The sequence below is a fragment of the Hypomesus nipponensis genome, chromosome 21 (assembly GCF_054491055.1).
Source record: "Hypomesus nipponensis isolate SF chromosome 21, ASM5449105v1, whole genome shotgun sequence".
Classification (NCBI taxonomy): domain Eukaryota; kingdom Metazoa; phylum Chordata; class Actinopteri; order Osmeriformes; family Osmeridae; genus Hypomesus; species Hypomesus nipponensis.
The window spans coordinates 8539537-8560819 of NC_140381.1; the positions used below are offsets into that span (position 1 = coordinate 8539537).

The 21283-nt window shown below is 48.2% G+C and overlaps 3 protein-coding genes across 5 annotated transcripts; 2 read left to right on the forward strand and 1 right to left on the reverse strand.

The window, feature by feature from the left end:
• Positions 1-309: 309 nt before the first annotated feature.
• LOC146237774 (uncharacterized) lies at positions 310-1403 on the forward strand. The gene has a single exon (XM_084685809.1). The coding sequence runs from the start codon at positions 445-447 to the stop codon at positions 1072-1074; it is 630 nt and encodes a 209-aa protein (XP_084541935.1). The 5' UTR covers positions 310-444; the 3' UTR covers positions 1075-1403.
• Positions 1404-4794: 3391 nt separating this feature from the next.
• On the forward strand, positions 4795-11001 carry LOC146237775 (uncharacterized). The gene is made up of 3 exons (XM_084684811.1): positions 4795-7383; positions 8467-8540; positions 10031-11001. The coding sequence occupies exons 1-3, from the start codon at positions 4857-4859 to the stop codon at positions 10127-10129; spliced, it is 2700 nt and encodes an 899-aa protein (XP_084540937.1). The 5' UTR covers positions 4795-4856; the 3' UTR covers positions 10130-11001.
• A 3524-nt stretch (positions 11002-14525) lies between these two features.
• LOC146237776 (uncharacterized) lies at positions 14526-20452 on the reverse strand. Of its 3 annotated transcripts, none has more exons than XM_084684794.1 (9): positions 20352-20452; positions 19613-19909; positions 18304-18666; positions 16956-17249; positions 16597-16698; positions 16131-16161; positions 16001-16050; positions 15888-15922; positions 14526-14979 (listed from the first exon to the last, which is right to left on the reverse strand). In XM_084684794.1, the coding sequence occupies exons 1-9, from the start codon at positions 20419-20421 to the stop codon at positions 14890-14892; spliced, it is 1332 nt and encodes a 443-aa protein (XP_084540920.1). In that variant the 5' UTR covers positions 20422-20452; the 3' UTR covers positions 14526-14889. The 3 variants fall into 3 exon arrangements, with proteins under 3 accessions (XP_084540920.1, XP_084540921.1, XP_084540922.1); XM_084684796.1 differs by having other exon boundaries at positions 14893-14979; positions 16005-16050; XM_084684795.1 differs by lacking the exon at positions 16597-16698.
• Positions 20453-21283: the final 831 nt, after the last annotated feature.

Here is a 21283-nt window from a genome sequence, read left to right on the forward strand (position 1 = left end):
CGGAGGAAGATAAAAAGGTCTCTACGTCAAATGGCTTCTTCGACTCCTGAATGATTATTACTTCCCAGATAAGAGAAGCTCCAGAGACAAACTGCAAAATAATGGCAACTGTTTCAGAACTGTTTCAAACTTTTTTATTTTCTTTTTTTATGAGTGTATGTCGCAATGACGGAATGTACTGTAGGAAAACTGAGAGGGCTTTTACTGGTACTGGGTTTCGCAAATGTGGAACTTTCGAGTTCTTGCATAGAACAACACCTGGGGGTCTGGGGTGGGGGGGGTGAAATTATAAGATGGAGGAATCCTCCGTCCTAGTGCCATTGTTAGCTCCTGACCCGGGTAGAGATACAGAATAGACAAGAGCTGAGCAAAAACACTGACTGATATCATTGGACAGATAGATTCATAAATCCAGATATACCAACGCAGCAACGACGACAAAAAATGTTTGCTTTGTGCGTCACCCTTCTCCTCGGCTTCCTGTCTCTGAGCCAATCAGCTCCTCTTTCCTGCGAGGACCTCCTCCGGCCCCTGGACCCACATGGCTCAGGCCAGTTGTGGGGGAGGTGGGCTCTGGTCGCCGGCAGCCTGGATCACCCCAGCTCCCTGGAGGCCCTCAAGACCCGGGACAGCATCGCCATGTCCTTCACCCCCTCCGCCCACAACAACACCTCCCCCAACAGCGACTCAGCCTCCTACACCCAAACCAACCGCTTCGCGGACCAATGTCGGTATTTGCCGTATAACATCTCCATCGCGGCCGGAGGCGCCTTTGCGTTCTTGACGGGGGGACGCTTCAACCTCACCGGGGACTTCCTGGGTGTGGCTTCCTGTCCGGACTGCGTGGTGATGAGGTGGGACGTGGTCTCCAGCAGGAGGGTCTCTCTGGACGTGTACCTGCTGAGTCGGAGGCGGGAGGTGGGGGCGGGGGTCATGGAGGAGTACGAGGCCCAGCTGCGATGCCTGGGTCTCCCCGCTCCGGTGGTGATGGACCCGGAGAAGGAGCTCTGTCCAGAGACGAGCCCAACCGAATCCCCTCAGACTGGGGGGGAGGCAGAGAGACAAGAGGCCTGAGATCATTGGGTGGTGGTGGTTGTTTGGTTTGGGACAACATGTGGGTTTCCAGCCACTTCAAATTATGAGTGAAAGCTTGAAATGCTTTCCGTTATCTCGACATTGAAATGTTCTTCAGTGTTGACATGAAGTGGAGAGTTTTCTTAATTATTTACGCAGACTGGTTGGGATGGATAGAGAGACAGACTGACAAGGAAGAGAGGGATTCTTTTCAGGGATGTTTTTCTGTAATGTTACCTCCACTTACTATGTTTTAATGTCATCGTATCGTTCAGCATGTTATACTTACAAGTTAATCAATAAAATGGCAATGAAAAAGAGAAACATTATTTTGGCTATTCCAGACGGTGATTGTGTTTCATTGTACACTCACGTTCATGCTTGAGCGGTACAAGCACCAAAGGAACCAGGGCCGGCGGGAGACGCACGGCGTGGCCGTGCTCACGGTGTCGGAATGTCATCACGTCGTTAGCACGGCTTCCATTACAGTACATCGAAAGTGAGGAATGCTAATGGATACACCTGTGCTGTGTGTGTGAGAGAGAGAGACAGAGACAGAGAGAGAGACAGAGAGAGAAAGACAGAGAGAGAAAGACAGAGAGAGAAAGACAGAGAGAGACGGAGAGAGGGAGAGGGTAAGAATGCGGGTGTGAGAGGGGAGGTGCACCCAGGCGCGTTTGAAAATGTGGGTGTAAGTGTGTGACCAGAGGGTGTGCACTGTGTGTGTGTGAGGGGGCTTAGCAGTATTGGGCCATTAGCTGCGCAACAGTCCAGTAAGCTTCATCTTCCTCCTGGATTTCATTGGCTGTCAGGAGTGTGTGATAGTGTGTGTGAGTTCCTTATAACCACTTTTTCCACATCACATTGCAACCAGCACAAGATTTGTAGCTCTCAGTTCTGGCTGCTTATCACCCACCACATCAAATCCACAGGTAAGTGCCGGGCAACTATTTCATCCTTCAGGACTTCTATTTCACAAAGTCACTGGGATGCTGTTATGTGGATCCATTTGTGATTGCTCTCTGCACTGCATGCTAATGGTATATCACAGTCATGGTCATATTAGGCTTGAAGGTCATTTGAGGTCACCATGTACTGGTCCTCACAAACAACACCTAAAATGTGGCAAAACTTTGACCTCCGTGTTTGTTGAAGTTAGTCTGGAAGAGGCAAAGGAGCCTGTAGCACATGTACACGGCACAGTTTATTTCCTGTAGCCCCGTCTAGAAATGTTTTTTTAATGATGATCGCAATTTCAAAAGCTTCTTTGATAACCTTAGCCCCATCGCTGCTAATAAGGGGGAACGTAATCCCTTTATGTAATGGGCTTTTTAATCCAACTCTACTTGCCCAATGGGAATACTGTAATTTCTCATGGGGGAAATGGGGGGGGGTTGCTCTATGGACAGTGCAATTGTTGTATGTGGGACAACACATTAGCTAACTAAAATTTTGAGTGAAATTGATTTTTAATGCTGGCTGCTGTGGATCACTGCAGAGAAATAACCAATAGGAAAAGATTTGAAAAAAAAAAGGGTGTTTCAAAGCGTTTTCTTTTGTAACTTAAACTAAATCTTTCATAACCCTCTGTGTTGAAAAGTCCTTTCTCACCTTGTCCATTGGTTAACGTTTCTTTGAAGTTAGAAACGGTTACATATTATGTCCATTTGAAATGTATGAACTGCTGGTAGGTGTGTGGTTCGGTTAGTCTGAAAGCATTGTTCCTTACGAGTGTGTGTGTGTGTGTGTTCATGGGAATGTGGGGCTGAGGTTTACAGTATGACCCTCAAGTATGAAAAGCACACTCTCATTCTTTTCACAATGCCTTGTGTCCACAAAGGCAGAGCGTTCTCAAGTAGGGTTATCAGGACAGGTCTTGGATCATGGTGTTTGCCCACTTATACCTCCAGGAGAAGGAGACCCCACACCCTTCCCTTTCACAGTCCCTGTGAGAGAAAGAGGTGACACGGTCACCGACAGCCCGTTTGACACACGGAAGAAAAATTGTTTCCGAAATCTTTATACCACTGAGAAAGAAGCAATAGGAACACTTGAAGCCCCCCCAATCTTTCCTTGGTTCACGCCCCTCGTTGGAAGCGCGACGTTCTGCTCCGAAAAGCCGCCCCATTTTGGAGGCCTCTGCATGTCCTCGTGAACGCACAGAGACGAGGCAGGTCGTGTGAGGGGGAAGAGACGAGGCAGGCAGTGGGAGGGGGCAGAGACGAGGCAGGTCGTGGGAGGGGGCAGAGACGAGGCAGGCAGTGGGAGGGGAAGAGACGAGGCAGGCAGTGGGAGGGAGCAGAGACAAGGCAGGCAGTGGGAGGGAGCAGAGACGAGGCAGGCAGTGGGAGGGAGCAGAGACGAGGCAGGCAGTGGGAGGCGGCAGAGACGAGGCAGGCAGTGGGAGGGGAAGAGACGAGGCAGATCGTGTGAGGGGGAAGAGCTGGGATGTCCTGCATGTGTGCGCTTCTCTGGTGCTCATCCCCCCGGTTCCTTTTGCATTCCAAAACTCATTCATCTGTTAATGATTCATAGCTGTGCATGCCAAAATCCCTGGGCAATTTGAATGGTACTCGCTGGGCAAGGCAGGACAGGGCGCAGCAGGGCCAGTCCACACTGCACTTGGTTGGCATGGAGGCCGGGGGGGTGAGGGTGGGGGTGGGGATGGGGGGGTTGGCTCTGGAAGGTTGCATGTGAGTGGGGGAGGGGGGAGGGGGTTGACAGAGAAACAGATAGAGAACAGGGAGGTAGAGAAAAGAGTCGAAAGTCACACAGAATGTGTGGAAGAGTGTGAGTTAATGATAAGGGGGACGAGGTCTGAGGTAGAAGAGAGAGAGGAGGAACATGAGAAGGGAAAGATAAGAAGTAGGAGAAAGAGAGAGAGGGATGGCGAGCGGTCGATGTGCCCTGAGGATTTTCGCATTAGTTTCTCAGACGGTGTGAATGTTGGGAGAGAGAAACAAAGGTATAGGGTTAGAATGCACATGAGAGTATACGGGTGCTCTCCTGCATACGAGAGTGTGTGTGTGTGTGTGTGTGTGTGTGTGGGTGTGTGTTTGTGTGTGTGGGTGTGTGTGTGTGTGTGTGTGTGTGTGTGTGTGTGTGTGTGTGTGTGTGTGGGTGTGTGTGTGTGTGTGTGTGTGTGTGTGGGGGGGGGGGGGGTGTGTGGGGGGGGGTGGGGGGTGTCCGTGTGTGTGTGTGTGTGTGTAAAAGAGAACCTCAGTGAGCAGCTCTTAGTAATATAAGCTGATTAAACAAAGGCTGACTCAGCTGAAACCTTTGCAGGTTGCAGAGCAGAGAACAAGGGTAGGAGAAGCTCCACACTGACGGCCCACTCAGTACTACACAACAAACTCCAGAAGCCTTTCGTTAGCAATGACAGTTTCTGTCTGTTTACAACTCGCACTGACTTTAAAAACAAAAGCTAGCCGCTGTGAAAATCTGTCGCCTGCACTTCCAAACAACTGTTCTGCTACCCAAAACATAACGTGCACCCTGCAGCACTGGTGTAATACATTCACAGCCATTGCATTGCAACGAGTCTAAAATGCAATAAATATCATGTTATCTCAAATGTATTCTGTTATGTAGATCTGCCTGCGGGAAATACAACAGAAAATCTAAATGGGTTGCCAGGTTGTTTTTTTTTCCAGCTAATTCTTTCATTGTCCTCTGCGCCCTCTTTTCTTCATATTTACTGGCTGAAGGACAAACATCCCAGACTGTTCCAGACCGTGTCAAAGAGTTCCAGGTCAACAGAAACAAGCCGGCCTCATCTCACCATGGCAACAGAGCCTGTGGCCAACAGAAGGAGCTCTGCAGATTCTCTGGACGAATGGGGCAACGAGGTCTGGACCGAGGGTGAAATGGATGTCAATATTGGGAACAACCCACTTCTAAAAGGCAAAATAGCACCCAAGGCAGAGCCAGAGGAAATCGGTCTGGAAGCGCCTGAGTCTGAAGTGACTACACATGAGATCAATGTTGACCCAGTCAACAAAATGGCCGAACCAGTCAAAATGGAGCTGTGTCAGGAAGTGAACCAGAGTCCAAGTGAGTCCGAAGAAGGTGAAGTAAAGAACCACCCCAATGGGATCAACGAATCTGCTCATGTGGCAGAGGAGGGAACCCCTTCTCCCTGCAATGACCTGCCCTCGCCAGCAGAGAGTGGTGCAGCCCCAGCACCAGACAGCATTGACTCCATCAGAGATGTCGAAGTCCCCTCCAACCCCAAAGAGGAGGACTTATCATCCGAGAGCCAGGACAGTCAAGAACGGCAACCGACACCTTACCTCAGTGACCCCGTGACAAGGGTAGCAGTGCCGCCGGTTGAGGTAGAGGAAGACTGTGTCAGGAATAATGAGACAACCGGAAAGCGAGCAGAGCAGGTACAAAAGATCCCAGAGGGTCAGCATGACAGGAAACCCGAGGAGGTTTCGGCGGCGGCTCTTGAAATCAGCACCCGCACAATCCACCGGCGACTATCGAGAAACAGCTCAGATGACGTATTCACCATCGAATCCCCGGAAGGGGCGGTCGCCGGCGAGGCGGAGGACGAGAACCAGACCGTGGACCGCAAGCCTCTGGACATCCCCTCGGCCAGGAGACAGTGGGTGAGACTGGACAGCGTCAGCAGCAAAGCCCCCCAACCTCCAAGCTCCGCCAGAAGTTCATCCAGCAGCCTCATGGCAGAAGACATGGCCCAGCCTGCAGTTCCCCCAGGGAGTCAGCAGGGAGAGCAGCAGCTGCTTTTGAGGCAGTCTTCCCAGGAGCATGACAACCAGGAAGCAACACAACAGGTGTTCAGCCAGGGATCTCTGCCCCCGGCGACGGTCGCCACGGCACCTGCCAATCAGGGTGAGGCTGGTTCCCAGGGCTGTGCTTGTGTTGTAATGACAGAAAGGCAGAAAGGGGAGGAGGAAAGTGGGGAGGGAGCCGGTGGAGGACAAACGGGTGACGAGAAAGGTCAGAAAGTGAGTGGAGTCGACGAGGGCAAGGCGGAGGAAGAGAAAGAGGAACAACAAAAGGTGAGCGACACCGAGCAAGTAGAAATAGAGACGCAGAAGGCGGATCGACCAATCCCTGGGTTGAACTCCAAGGACAACACAGCGTCCGGGATGGATACAGACTTGTACGATGACAGCCAGAGCGACAGCGGCGTGTCCGCAGACTTTTCTCCAAACACCACCATGGAGCTCAACTACGTTCCTGACAACCCCGGCTCTTCGGCGAGTGAGACGCCCATCGAGAGGGAGATCCGCCGGGCGGTCCAGCGCGAGCAGAGCCTGAGGAGATCCAGAGGGCTCCAGCATCAAACCGCCCCGGAGTACGTCGATATTCCCCTCCGGAAGTCCATCCTGACCCAGACCCTGCCCACCAAGTTTGAGAATAGCCAAACAAAGGACAGGCACTTTGCTGGGAAGAAGATGCAGAAGGAAATTCGCGTCGAGACCCAGAGAGAGCAGGTTCTGGTCCAGCTAGGGAAAGTTCCGGGCTTCTACGACAAAGGCACGGTACGCCAGCTTAAAGAGAGAAAGAAACTATTCGAAGCCTTCCAGGAGCCCAAGGACGACTCCTCTAATCTGTCCCTCCTGAGCAACGCACCCTCCTGGGTCTCTGCCAGCGACCTCTCCACCCTGGAGCTCCCGGGGGACGATTCCTCGGACGGCTCCACCATCGGAGGCTCCTTCGTAGAGAGGAGAAGGAGCCTGGATCTGTTGAGCCGGACCCAAAGCCCCAGTCCCGTCGCAGCCAGGGATGGGGGATTCACCTACATCCCTCACGGAGGTCCAGGCCTTACCGCGGGGACCAAGAGCCAGGTGATCATCCTGGACAACCCCCTGGAGCTCCCCGTCCCGACCCTCTACCATGCCAAGCTCCTGAGTCCCTCTGGAAGCTCCGAGTCCCTCACAAAGCCACCGGCCCAGACCGTGGTCGACTCGGCGACTCTCTGCGCCTCTTCGACGGACAAAGAGGAGAGCTGGAGGAAGAACGACAGTCAAAGGAATGTGGAGGAGGAGGAGGAGGAGGAGGATGTGCCCAGAGAGAATCCCTTCTTCAAGCTGCGCTCCTCAGTGGCTCTGGACGTGGTGGGGCAGGACATCCGGGAGGCCAGGGAGAGGGAGAGGGAGCTGCGCAGGCAGAGGAGCAGCATGTACGGGGGGGCCGCGGGGGCCAGGGGGGCCGCGGGGGCCGGGGGAGGGGAGAGGGTGGCCCCGAGCCCCACGCCCCCCCCACCCGTGATAAACGGCCTGGCTACTCCCAATCCACCTGTAACACCCCTGAGGATGTCAACTGGAACCCCGACAGGTTGGTGCCGTGTTTGTGTGTGTGTGTGGCCTGTGTTTGTGTGTGTGGCCTGTGTTTGTGTGTGTGTGTGGCCTGTGTTTGTGTGTGTGTGTGGCCTGTGTTTGTGTGTGTGGCTTGTGTTTGTGTGTGTGTGTGTGGCCTGTGTTTGTGTGTGTGTGTGTGGCCTGTGTTTGTGTGCGCACCCATGCCCTGAAATCTCCAGAGATGCCTTTGAAATAGCTGAGCAAGCACATTGTTTCATTTGATTGTCGTCAATGGCACATCCTGGGACAACCATTGCAATAAATTCCATCTGCAACAATAATTCCGCTCTAAAGCACCATAAACTAGACTGTGGCATGTATATGAAGTACATGACCATAACAGAGACATGGCAGCAGCTGCTGTGCTGAATTAACTACCTGAAGCAAAGTGAACGAAAACACGTAAAAATCCCTGACTCATAGCTTGACCCGTCATTGTATCAGCAAGAAAAGGAGGTGTTTCCAAAAATCCATACGAGGATGAATTCCAAAGCCAGGCCAGAAATGACCAACTTTGTTTCCTTCTAGAATGCTTATCCCGATAGACAACGCAATCTGGCACACCAGATAATGCAGTATCATTATCGTAAAGTTCAAATTGATTTCAAGGCTTAATCATTCATTTAATTTAGACTGTGTCCAGTCAAGAAAGTGGCCTGCATTCACAGATCTGAAACCTTTTAATCCTCCTTATCTTCACCTTCAAATCAGGGAAAACTGGGTCCAATATGGATGCATGCTTCTCATTGGACGTGTGACCAATTGTCGGTGGCAGGAAATGTGGGCTTTGTGTTTGTTTGTGTGTGTGTGTGTGTGACAAAAAGAGCCTTGTTTTCCAACATGGGAGTTCAGTGACCCACAGAACCTGCAAGGTTCTTATAATTATATAGATTATAGCCTGTTGCATAACCCTAATTTCCTGTACCTCTTCATCTCTGGTCTTTGTGTTTTATTAAACTCTGTCCCCTTTCAACGGTGAACTCTACCTGTCGGTTTCATGGAATTGTCATGGAAACTCATTACAGTTCACTGAAAAAACAATCCTCTTCTTCTCTTCCAGTGCGACAGTCCTTGGGAAAGCTTGGCATGTGGCCTCCCCCCCAGGCTAGCGAGGAGGAGTTTAACCAACTCGAGGTAAGCCTCAATATGTTGCTTTCCACAGGGATGTGGACTTTTCCTGGTAATCGAAAGACGAATGGTGCGGGTGAAAAATCCCCTCTGGACATCCACAGTTCCCAGTGTTTTTTTGCACAAGATATCTCCTCTAGGGATCTCTTTGTCAGCACAGCTCCATTCTGAGGCAACAACATCCTGGATGATGTCACACCATGTATACGGTTTTATGATGCCATTTATGGCCTGGCACGGTCTCGCTGAAACCTATCTTGTCGGTGCAATAGCTTTGAAATAATCTACAGTACCACTCCCTACAGATACAACATCCACTGAAAATGGGAGCCTGTTGTAAGGAGCTTATCTGAGGAGGGAGAGAGAGAGAGAGAGAGAGAGAGAGAGAGAGAGAGAGAGAGAGAGAGAGAGAGAGAGAGAGAGAGAGAGAGAGAGAGAGACGGAGAGAGAGAGAAAGAGAGAGAGAGAGAGAGAGATACAGAGAGAGAGAAGAGAGAGAGAGAGAGAGAGAGAGAGAGAGAGAGAGAGAGAGAGAGAGAGAGAGAGAGAGAGAGAGAGAGAGAGAGAGAGAGAGAGAGAAAGAGAAAGGGAAAGTCTGGAGAAAACTTCCTTCCATCGTTCTCCTTGTGGACTCTGTATCTCCTCGCAACTCGCATGTCTCAGATTAGCAGAGCAGCATTGATTCAGTCCGCTCCGTAAACCAGGCAAAGATTCTGTTTATTTTTCATATCTCTTTATCTCTCTCTCTCTCAGTCTCTTTCGGCATTAGCATTAGCAGCCCCTGCTCCCTGGTCTCTCCATGCTTGTTATTCATCCACACAGACAAGCCCGAGATAAGAGTGCTGTAATGAAGAGAGGGATAGGCTGGTGAGGTGGAGATAATGGAGATTTCACACAGAACTGTGAGAACAAACACAGTCTATGAATCACCATCATGCTGACCCCTCCTGACCTCAGTGTTATTGATGTTTACCTGATCGATCACCGCTAGAGGGGCTGGGGCCTTGCAATTCTGTCTGTCTGTTCTGCTGTTCTGCCTGTCCGTCAATCACTACGTTTTCTGTCTGTCTATCTGTCTCTCTGTCTTACCGTTCTGCCTGCCTGCCTGCCTGCCTGCCTGCCTGCCTGTCTGTCTGTCTGTCTGTCTGTCTGTCTGTCTGTCTGTCTGCCTGTCTGTCTGTCTGTCTGTCTGTCTGTCTGTCTGTCTGCCTGTCTGTCTGTCTGTCTGCCTGTCTGTCTGCCTGTCTGTCTGTCTGTCTGCCTGTCTGTCTGTCTGTCTGCCTGTCTGCCTGTCTCCCATACCCATTCAACTATGAAGAACCATGCCCTTCTGATGCCTGAATTTCTGCTGAACACGCACATCGCTTTGCATAAAAGCGTCTGCTGAATGTATAAAATGTAAATGATCTACTTAGTTCTCTCCCTCTCTTCACTTCTCTTCTACGGTATACTGATCCCCCCCCCCCCCCTCCCACGCCCCTCTTCCTCCGCCCCAGGGGATCCAGAGCCCCCAGACCCCAAGACAGAAGACCCCCCTGCTGCAGCGCTGGGAGTCCGGACTGGTGAATGGACACAGGGAGGGGGAAGAGGACTGAGACCCTCCATCCACCCACCCCGGGACCTTTAACCCCAGGGCAGGCTGACTCTCTGGTTCTGTAAGCCAAGGAGTCATCCGCGTTGAAACCACCGTACGGACTACCCACACTGTACAAGTCTAACAAACTCAGATGCTGACGTGAAACGGCGGATGTTGGAGTTGTGGAATACGGGAATGCTGGGACTTCAGAATGGCTGAATATTCAAGTTGATGATGAGATGATATCGGGGCAAGAGGATATGGGGCCATGCAGAAAGTTTGGTGGAAGATTCTAGAGCCTGACTGGCAAAATCAAGCGTGGATTCTATTTTGATGATGATTGAACAAACCTTTCAAACCTAGTTGTGTTTATCAAGCCTATATCCAAGCATGTATTTACAGTGTGCAGGCCTACCTGTAAATACAATTTGTGACGAATCGAATCTTTTGAACAAGAATCATACCTTCCCCTAGTTTCTACCCCACAGCAATTAAAGCAATGTGAAGGTTAACAGGCGTTAACAGCCAACATGTGATGATGTAAATACAATGACGGTTGGCACGACAACTGTGCGTCATTGCTAGTTTGATTCAAAATGTTGTTCGGTCACCTTTTTTTTATTATTCAAAGTGACTTCTTAAAATTCTGACATACAGCACATCCAATCATACATGATACATCTTCCATAATAGCCAATGAATGTTTCTAACCATGAAAGAACAGATCCTGTATTACAATACAGACACTTGTAGAGTGTTAAATGACCTTTGATTGTATTTATCGGTGGATATGCAGTATAGTCATTTCATGCAAAACATTTTGTCATGTGTCACGAATTTACATGAACTAGTCAAGTTACAATACACAGGGACTTTAATCCCCAAACCCAACGGCTGGTAGACTTCATTGAATTCATTTGTGTTGGGGACACACCTACATGTCTGAAGCAGAATGGTATTGTTGTCAGGTCATGGGTGGATGCCTCATTGTCAGTCTGCCATGTCTGTGGTGCTCATAGAATTGAATGTTCCATGGTTGCTGTTGCCCCTCCCAATTACCTGGGCCTTTGGTCAGGAATGTTACCCATCTGTGCCTTTGATAGGACTTGGGCTCAAACTGGGACTAGACGTTGTTGTGACTAATAGTTACAGCCCGTAAAAGTGACTCAGTGGTATCACCGTAGATCGATACTCCCCGCCTGTTTCAACCACTTTGCCCTGTTTTGGATGAACAGGGGGTGTCAGCTGTAATGTATGAACTGTCTGTCTCTATGGAAACTGTGAGGTGGATAGTTGTTGTCGATAGCTGCAGGTCTCCACCCTGCTTTCACAACAGTGCTTTGGCACATTAGCTATCATTGTCTGGCACGATAATATGGGTAGGCCTAGGTAGTTAATGGTTTAATAAACTAGGTAGCTTTAGCATACTTTCATCTGCATTTGTGTGTCAGACTACTAGCTGTTTAAGATAAGACAACACTTTATTAATCCCCACTAGGAAAAATGTGATTGTTACAACAGCAGGGAAAGAGACGGAAAAAGATAAGAAAAATTATGGATGGAAAAATTATGCAATGGACAACTAATAACATGTAACAGCAATGTACATTTAGTGGGGCAATTAATGCTATTTCAAATGTATACGTTTAGGGCTTTTATAGTGTCCATAGAAAGAAGATAGACACATTAAGTTAAACAGTGAGTGTAAGGCTGAAGTAGTTAACAAAGTAAAATGTATTGTAAAGTGTGTGGTGCTGCGTGGTATCAGTTGTAGCTTCATAGCTAGTGCTAGCATTTAAAATAGAGGATTACATTTACAGTACACAGAAAGTTATGCAACCCGGCTACCACTTTTCCTCGAAGGAAAGAAGAGTATGTCTTGCTCCAATCACCAGACCATGCTTTTGTGACATTCCAATCTCCTCTCAATTATTCAACAGTTCATTTTGACTAGACGCAGTCCAGCGCTGCCGCCAAACATTGAAATTATATGGGCTGTCCGCTCGGGTGCTGCCATGGCAACATAAGAGCTCAAAATGAATAATACACTAAATGAGCACAAACACCCAGTTCTTGTTGGGCCAAGTGATAGGGCACGTCACCAAAACCGTTTGATGTTTGAACTAATAATGTATGACCTGTCACAATGTCCTGTCCCCAAATAAATCAAAGGGGCCACAGCACCACTGAAACCACACAGGGAACAAACTTCTGACCATGATAAACCTCAGACATCTGTAACATCGCAAACGTCCAACAAAAACAGCCAAGTGTTCAAAGTCAATGAAAAACAGTTGTTTTTTGAATTTTCTTTATTATTTTTATAGTGTAGGCTACTTCAAAATGAATACTTCTACGGTGGGTTCTGAAAGCGTGTAAAGTCAGGCCTTCGTACCGTAAATTCAACGAGCTGTGTGGCGTGTGAGCGTTTAACGGATTAGCAGCTCCTATTGTAAATACGGTCTTTGTGCAGAGGACAGAGCAGTCGGAGTAGGTGGGGTGAAGAGTGCGTTCGCGCGCGGGCGCGTGTTCACGTTTTCTCTCCATGATCCGCGATGTAACCTAACACGGGGGAACAAACACTCCTGGACACGGGAGAGCGTGTCGATCTTGCCGAGGGTCAAGGATTCAAGATCGTTTAGTGTCGTTTCCAGGAAGCCGCATCACATCTTTTGTAACATCTTTGTCTGCAGGCCTGCCGATTGGACCTTGTCCTGTCCTCACTCTGTGAGAACAACAGGGAGGGCTGAGGAGGATTTGGATTCATCAATTGACATGTCTGTTACCACCTCCTTTCCAACAATGACCTGGGTGACTGGTATAGGTGACTCACATTGGTGTGGGTGTCTGTGGGTGCGTGTGTGTGTAATCACTGTGGTTCGCGTTGCGTGCGTGTGTGTGTGTGGAGTTCATATGGTGTGCATGTTTCTACGTATGTGCGTGTGCCCCAATCTGTCGTGAACATTTACATTTGCCTGACTAAGCCTGAAAGTGAATAGGTTAGGGTTGTCAGTGTCGGGCCTATGTCTGTGTCTAGGCCCATTGTGGGAATAATGTACACTTTGCATAATCCCTGTGTGTGGGCGGGGATATTGTTCCTCCAACAGAGATCCAAGGGAACAGTGACACACCTGACTCAGTCACTGTCAGAGCTAGCCTTTGATCCAGGAAGTGAAGGCTAATGTCCCCTTGTTCTACTTAGAGGGAGGGGACAATCCACACGAGTCTCCATGTGACTGTATTATACAATCAAACGATGAAGAGTAGTGACAAACGCCCTTCAACCTGAGCTGGATCCAGCCAATGGGCGGTCAGGAAATGCCATGGATGGAAAAGCTCGAGTTATAGCACATAAAAGAGACTTGATTGTCCCTGAAGTGCTCTGATGATGTACTGGTGATATGAACAAGACCTCAGGATGTTTCCATTTACAATTCGATTGCACGGAAGTGTAATCATTACCTTGTGATTTTTGACCCAAGTTGATGACTCAAGATTAAGGACGGGCATTTGCGGGTCCAAAGGGCTTTTACATATTTAATGTTCTGTCAGGAAGTGGATAGATGGCTCCTTAGTAGGTGGCACGTAGTTAGAGAGTAACAATGCTGCTGTTGTGCTTGTTACATCAGTAGCCTGTCTTGAGGGAGGGAGCATAAAAGAAAGAGAAGGAGGTAGAGAATGGAAGAGAGAGAAAGAGGCCAAAAGGGAGAGATTTAAAATGACATTATCCAGAACTGAAACCTACTTTTGTGTGTGTGTGTGTGTGTGTTTATGTGTGTGCGTCTGTCTGTTTATTATGGGTATGGGTGTCTGTGGGTGTATGTTTATGCATGGTTGTCACCTACACAGAAGAAGCTATGCGGGCTCGACCCAGCTATGAAAACCAGCAGAAAGTAATAAACCCACAACAGCAGTCTGAGTTTATTGGCTCTCTGCTACAGGTACAGGGGAGAAATCTCCGTCACATGATTGACCTTCTGCGATAAACATCCACCAAAAGAATTCTCCCCTCCTTTCCTCCAGTATTGCACTCTCTCAGGCTCAGAAAACTGAGGCTTGTGTTGCCCCCGGCCACCATTTGGGATTTGTGACGTAAGTCTTACTTTTCGAGTATGAACACTCTGTCGTCTTCACTGGCCCTTGACAATATTTAACTAGTTTTGTTTCCTTGTAACTCCTCTTTTTTACTCTGACTGTGTGGACAAGTCTGAACCTTGGTTCATTCAAGTTACATTATCGTGTGTTATCTGTTGTCTTGATGCTTGTTTAAAAATATTGATAGACAGTACCCCCTATTGTCATCTTTGAGTAACTACAACTGAGACAGGTAGATTTTGAAAATACATTGTATGTCTTCACAGAAAAATGGCCACTAGCAGCAACAACATTAAATTAAAGAATATTCTTTTTGGTTTTACTTTTATTTTTAAATTGTTTGTATGTACAGGGGAATAGAAAACATGGACGCTAATTGATTCGTCTTGATTCAGTGAATTGGACTTGTACAAGAGTGTTGATTTACAGAAGATCAATTACATACCAACATCCTCTGACTTACTTCCTACTAATTGCTACATTTGCAGTTGTGAGAGAGATGAGTAAAATAAGACAGATGCAGTTAAATAAACAAGAAGAGAGAGAGAGAGAGAGAGAGAGAGAGAGAGAGAGGGAGAGAGAGGGAGAGAGAGAGAGAGAGAGAGAGAGAGAGAGAGAAAGAGAGAGAAAGAGAGAGAAAGAGAGAGAAAGAGAGAGAAAGAGAGAGAAAAAGATGTTATGTCATTAGGTTGGTGGGCCGTGAAACGATGACATGTCTTGCCAATGATAGGGCCGGGAGAGTGACTCTGGGGTATTTTCACTGTTGGCCCAGTCCTGCACACACACACACACACACACACACACAAGGAAACATTTTACATTTCAATAGAAATTTGCAAACTTCCCCTTTAAATATAAAACAGAATAAAAAACGTTCACAGGAAATCTCACTGTAGTGTCTTCCCCTTTCCCTTCCTTTTTCCCCCTCCCTTCACGCACACTAAACAAGTATAACAGCACCCCAACCAGAACAAATAGAGTAGTCCAAACAAACCCACAACGGATATGAGAAGTTTAAGTGCAGGTGTTGTGCAAGTCAATGAACAAACCCTGTCTTTGTTGTGAACAAAAACATATAAATAAAGAACCAACTGACAAATCCCTGTCCACACACACTAATCTGAGACGCACCTCTGTAAATACCCTGGAAGAGTCTCATAAGGATGACAGCGTGGGGTCAAATGATGACGCAAGCGTTCTGCTGACTGAACCTTCCAGTAGCTGGGCTGGGCTTTAGCCTAATGAGGCCTCTTCATCAAGCTAATTAATGAGAGTCATTAAAGCTAACGAGCGGCCGGTCATGGGCCCAGCTCTAAGAAACAAGGCGTATGCGTGGACGGTCCTTGGTTCATGTGGACGTGTATGCAGATGCATGTAAAACAGTACTAAGGATTGGGGAAACAAACAAACTGAGAGTCCACTGATCTGTTCAATTCCTTGTAAAACGAAGCTTCACTTAGTTCACGTCAGCACTATTTATCCCCTGGATAAAATATGATGGCAGACAGATTGAAAGGAGACACAGACTGAGGTCAGAAGATGCCAATAACAAGTTTATGGCAGTACATCAATTGCCATTGATTAAGGCTGGGGTTGAAAGGGGCCCTTGCTGCGCATAAATATGATCTTTTCAGAGAAATTGCTCTTTAAATAATGCTTAGTGAGACAAAATATGTAATTACCAAAAAGGAGCAGCTCACACGTTCCAGAGAAAGATCTGGAAAAACAGAGGTTTGTCATCAATCACAATATCAGTCGCTTTATCAATTACTTTGATTGATTTGGAGATGCTCACCTACAACATGATCCTTGGCGTGAAGCTTTGTCCAAAACATGGATTCTTCTCTATTGAAAAGACAGGCAGTTTGAGTTTGTGATAATAATTGTTTGGTACAAAATGAGTCTTCTAGGCAACTGCCACCTACCTTTTCCTCTTTTCCTCAGCCCTCGATCTTACTAAAAAATACAGAGAGTTGAAACAGTGACAAAGTGGAGGGAGGGGTCAATATTTAATTATGACTTATTTATCACTCTTAAATGTCAATTACTTTTTAAATAATTTAATCATTTTATTTAATCTAATTTGCTTAACTACATGCTCTTATGGTTTTTTCCCGTTGGTACTTATTTTTTGGTTGTTCACAATGTGTGCTTCTTGTTTTGGCTACCCACAATGCTTTGGGGCTATCTTGTTGTTATTATCAGTGACCTATGCACTTTGTAAAGCTCTCTCTCAAGTCGCTTTGGATAAAAGTGTCTGCTTAATGAATACATGTAAATGTGAATGTAAATGTTAATCGTTGCAGTAGGAGAGTCCCTTTCTCTACTAGTCTCTCTCTGTCTCTACAGGCCATTATTCACCAGACCAGTTCATTTGATAGGTGTTCTTACCTCTCCTGTGCATGGCTATGGCCATGGTGACAAGGGAGACAGAGAACAGCACCACAGCAGACAGGCAGCCCAGCACCAAGGGCCAGTCCACAACAGACACCCCTGTAAAACCACACAGACATCGGCACACGCTCGTTAGGACCGGTGTGCGTCACTTGTCACAGAAGAGATCAGTGTGGGACTCTTTCTCTCCTCTCTGTCCCTGTTTTTTCTCTCTCTCTCTTTTCCACTCTCCCTCCTCTCCCTTCTCTCTCCCTCTGTCTCTCTATCTCTGTCTCTCTGTCTCTGTCTCTCTCTCTCTCTCTCTCTCTCTTGCTCTTTTCCTCACACACAAACACGCACAGACACACACGCCATACCTGTGTTTGTGGGAACCTCCAGCGAAAGGCTTCGGTCGGACCAGCTCCAGTCACTTCCCAGCATGGCGCTGTACTGGCACTGATAAACGGCCGGCGGGCCCGGCTGGAATAGGGCATGCGGAGTGAACACAGCATGGTGGCGGGTGATGGGGACATGCTGGATGGAGTCGGGGTGGGCACTGCCCTGGCGGTACAGGGAGAACTGAACACCGGGGTAGGCAGGAGACCCTGTGCACACCAGGTGCCACTCGTCTCCCTGGTAATGGAGCGAGAGAGTGGGCACGGGCAACCAGTCTGGAGAGAGAGACAGAGACAGAGAGAGAGAGAGACAGAGAGAGAGACATAGAGAGAGACAGAGAGAGAGACACAGAGAGAGACAGAGAGAGAGACAGAGAGAGAGAGAGAGAGAGAGAGAGAGAGAGAGAGAGAGAGAGAGAGAGAGAGAGAGAGAGAAAGAGTGAGAGAAAGAGTGAGAGAGAGAGACAAAGAGAGAGACAGAGAGAGACAGAGAGAGAGACATAGAGAGAGAGAGAGAGAGAGAGAGAGAGAGAGAGAGAGAGAGAGAGAGAGAGAGAAAAAAGGAGGAGAGAAAGTGGCTTTAGGTGCATGGCGGTTGTTCATGGCGCTTAGTAGTACTGCAGGTTGTAGTGTCACACCCGATTTTATCAGCAAATCCAGTGTAGTACTAGCCTGATGTTGTCATACTCATAATTGTTGTCAGAATATGAGTCTGATACCGCTCCGTTGGGCTGTGAGTATGGGGTGTGTTTCAACCGAACCCAGAAAAAACGTGGTTGATTACGTGATTACGTTACTGTTGATCATCTGTCCATCATCGTATAAAGCCCGCCCTGACAATTTGGTCTGAACAGCTCTTGTTCGGACATAGTTTTTTCACAACCGAGCGACCACAGATCCAACTTCCCGACCCCAAAAAATTGTGAGCGGGGCTAAGTTCGGCTGGCACCCAGGCTAGTGTCATTCAAGTGGTGAGAGACTTGTGCTGAGGTCGAACCATGGGCTCAACCAAATGCATTCAAATCCGTTTTTCAACTCAGATGGGTCTTAGGTATTGCCTTCCACCTTAGGGGGGAACCCACTCTGTGAGTGTGACATCATAACAATCAACAAGTTATCTTTTACATTTAGCAGACGCTCTTATCCAGAGCATATCCTTACTTACAGTAAGTACAGGGACATCCCTCCTTAGGAAAGTAGGGTGAAGTGCCTTGACCAAGGACACAACATCATTTGACTCGGCCGGGAATCGAACTGGCAACCTTCAGATTACTAGCCCGACTCCCTCAGCGTTCAGCCACCTGACTCCCTCCCATCTTTGCCTTCTCACCTGTTACGGTGACATGAGCTGGCTCGCTCACACTGGAGTTGGTCAGGCCCATCTGGGGGATAGTACCCTGGTAGAGACACATATAGGACCCCCCCTCCGCTCCCTGCACCGGCCCCAGGTCGAAAGAGCCAAACTGGGCCGTGGAGACCCACGAGGCCTGGGGGGCGACCAGGGAGCCTCCAGACCCCCTGGTGGTCTCTCGGGGTGCCTTCAGGAGGACGTAGGCCTGGGGCAAGCTGGTCGTTGAGCCGGGGGGTAAGGAGCAGCGGAAGGCCAGGCTTTGGCCTCGCTTCACCTGGCCACTGGGGGGCGCCACTGACAGGATGGGTGAAGGGAGAGTTCTGGGAGGAGCCGGGCTGTGAACTGAGAAACAGAAGCAGAATGCAAATGATTGACCGTTGGTCAACAGGAGTTATGTTTGTTTTCCCTTTGAGAAGGAACAAGAAACTGTTTATAAACATGCCACAAAGAAGGAGCCTCACATGTTCCTCATATGTTTTGGTGAAGTAAAGTAGTGAGGAATGCAGTGAAGATCCGAACGTAAATATTGTTTTTGCTGTTGCAGCGCCTGAAATGGAGTGTTGGTCCATGACATTGTAGTTTTACAACTTCCTGCCTTAAAAGCGTCAGGATCTCAAAGCAGCAAGCAGCAAAGTGTGTTTGATGTGTGCGTGTAGTTCAGGGGTGGAGTGGGTGGGGGGGTTCTGTGTAATCAAAAGGATGTAATGCAATGGAAAGAGACATTGCATCCGCAAAGACACACACACAAACACATACTATACACACGCTCTCTCTCTCTCTCTCTCTCTCTCTCTCTCTCTCTCTCTCTCTCTCTCTCTCTCTCTCTCTCTCTCTCTCTCTCTCTCTCTCTCTCTATCTCTCACACACACACACACACACACACACACATAGCGGATAGCATGTCTGCAGACCCTATCTGAGCAGCACCTGTGGTGGTGTGCTGTTGGAAGCCAGAGGAGAAACGGATGGGAGTGTTTGTTGTTTCAAACCACAAGCTGAGTGAGGGACGTTAGTCTCTAAACCAACTAGAAACCTCAGATTTCTCACTATGAAATATCCTTTTCATTGCCACAACTCATAGTCTTCTCCATAAATGTCTGACTGAGGATGAGAAAGTGCTGGAATGTTTTGATGCATGTTTGATACGGTTTCCCATGGTTATTCAAGGGGACTGAGTTCCCGCATTATATTGTGTATTAGTAATATCAACAAGCTGGATCTTAAGAACTGGGACCTTTACAACAACAAGAACTCTTCATCTATCTGACAGCCACCCAACCGAACTTACCTGGGTCATCAGGATACACCAACGTGGAAAACGGGCTGATGTTGTTGTTCTGGTCCCAGTACAAACAGCAGAGAGGCTTTCTAAACAACTTCACCGTGAACTGAGCCTCAGCTTTCTCTCTCTGAGGCGTCACAGTCTCAAGCAGCCTTTGTCTTGTGTGGAGCTCAAACTTCACCCCCAGGGGCCACTTGGGAGGGATGGTGCAGGTGAGGACCACCGTGCCCCCAGCCCTGGAAGTGACCCTGAGAGAGGGGGGAGGGTGAGGGCTAAGGGTGGCCTGAGTGGATGAGACAGGACCTGGGGAGAGGGTGAGGAGTGAAGCTCAGGGAGCATGTTCTACAAGACGGCTCCCAAACTGAAAAGCATGTTTTTGGAAGATGAAATGGGCAGATACATTTATCTAGAGAGGTTTCCTTTGTGAGTAAAATAGATGTAAATATGAAAAACTGCATTGACACGATGTGACAATGAATTCACTCGTCATGCCCATTACATCCATTACAAATGAATGCCCATCCTTACGCACTACATGACGAGCATGAGTAGGTGTTCATCTGTGTGTCTCCATCTAAGTAGCTGCTGTGTGTATGTATCGGTGCGTACAGCATGTGCTGGATAACTTGGAATGTCTCTAAAGTGTGTCCTGTATCCTCCTCGAGCCAATCAGTAAACACATGTAACGCAGCTGCTGAAGACGTGGCGTGAGACCCCGTGCTGCATGTGACCGTCTGCTACTCACCCCAGTGTTGGAGCAGACAGCAGAGCAGGGAGAACGTCCAGAGGGAGGGAGAATATTCGCGCACAGGCATCTTCCCCAGAATGAGGAGTCGGTCTGGTGTAGGACAGACAAATAGAGCCAAGACGGAAACAGCGTGTGTGTGTGTGTGTGTGTTTCTGCACATGCGCATTCACAAAGCCATCCTTGCCCTTGTGTGTGTGCTTGTGTGTGTGTGCTTGTGTGTTAGTGTTTTCTTACTTAAGTATGACATCCTCTTTGAGATGAAGCCAGGGGAAGTCGCACCTATGAACCCATTTCCTTTTATGGGGGCGGGGTGGGGGGGGGCGGCTGCTGATCGGATGTGAGGAACCAAAAATAGTGAACTAACCACTTCTTCCCATGACAAGGATCCAAAGTATTGTATTATAGAATAATCATGAAATGGATATACATGAGAAATGTAATACTGGAACATGTTATAATGTTGTCATGATATATTTATTTCTAACAAAACACATTTGAATAACATTACTAAACGACACAACATTTGTTAAAAGGATGCAGAGGAGGAGGGGGAGGGGGGAGCTTGACCACTTGACCAATTTATATTGGGCATAACAGGAAGTCTATCATCATAACTCACAGAGGTTTAGAAGCAGAAATGAAGGCTGTGAGTTTGAAAATAAAGACAGGCTGATGTCTGTGGACATAAGAAGAGATGCAACGGCGACACCTACTGGAAGACAAATTGCCAAAACAAGCCAAACCACGTCAATAAAAAGGAATGCTCATCTGGCCATTAGTGGAAAATCTGAAACTAAATCAAATCTGACTTTGTCTTTCCCTCAGCCGTTTGGAGGGTGGCCATGGCTTTCACAACATGCAGTTCAGTTTATCGACCGTCCAGATCTGTCCTGGCCAATCCTTGGCGGCAAATTCCTACGTTTCTCTGG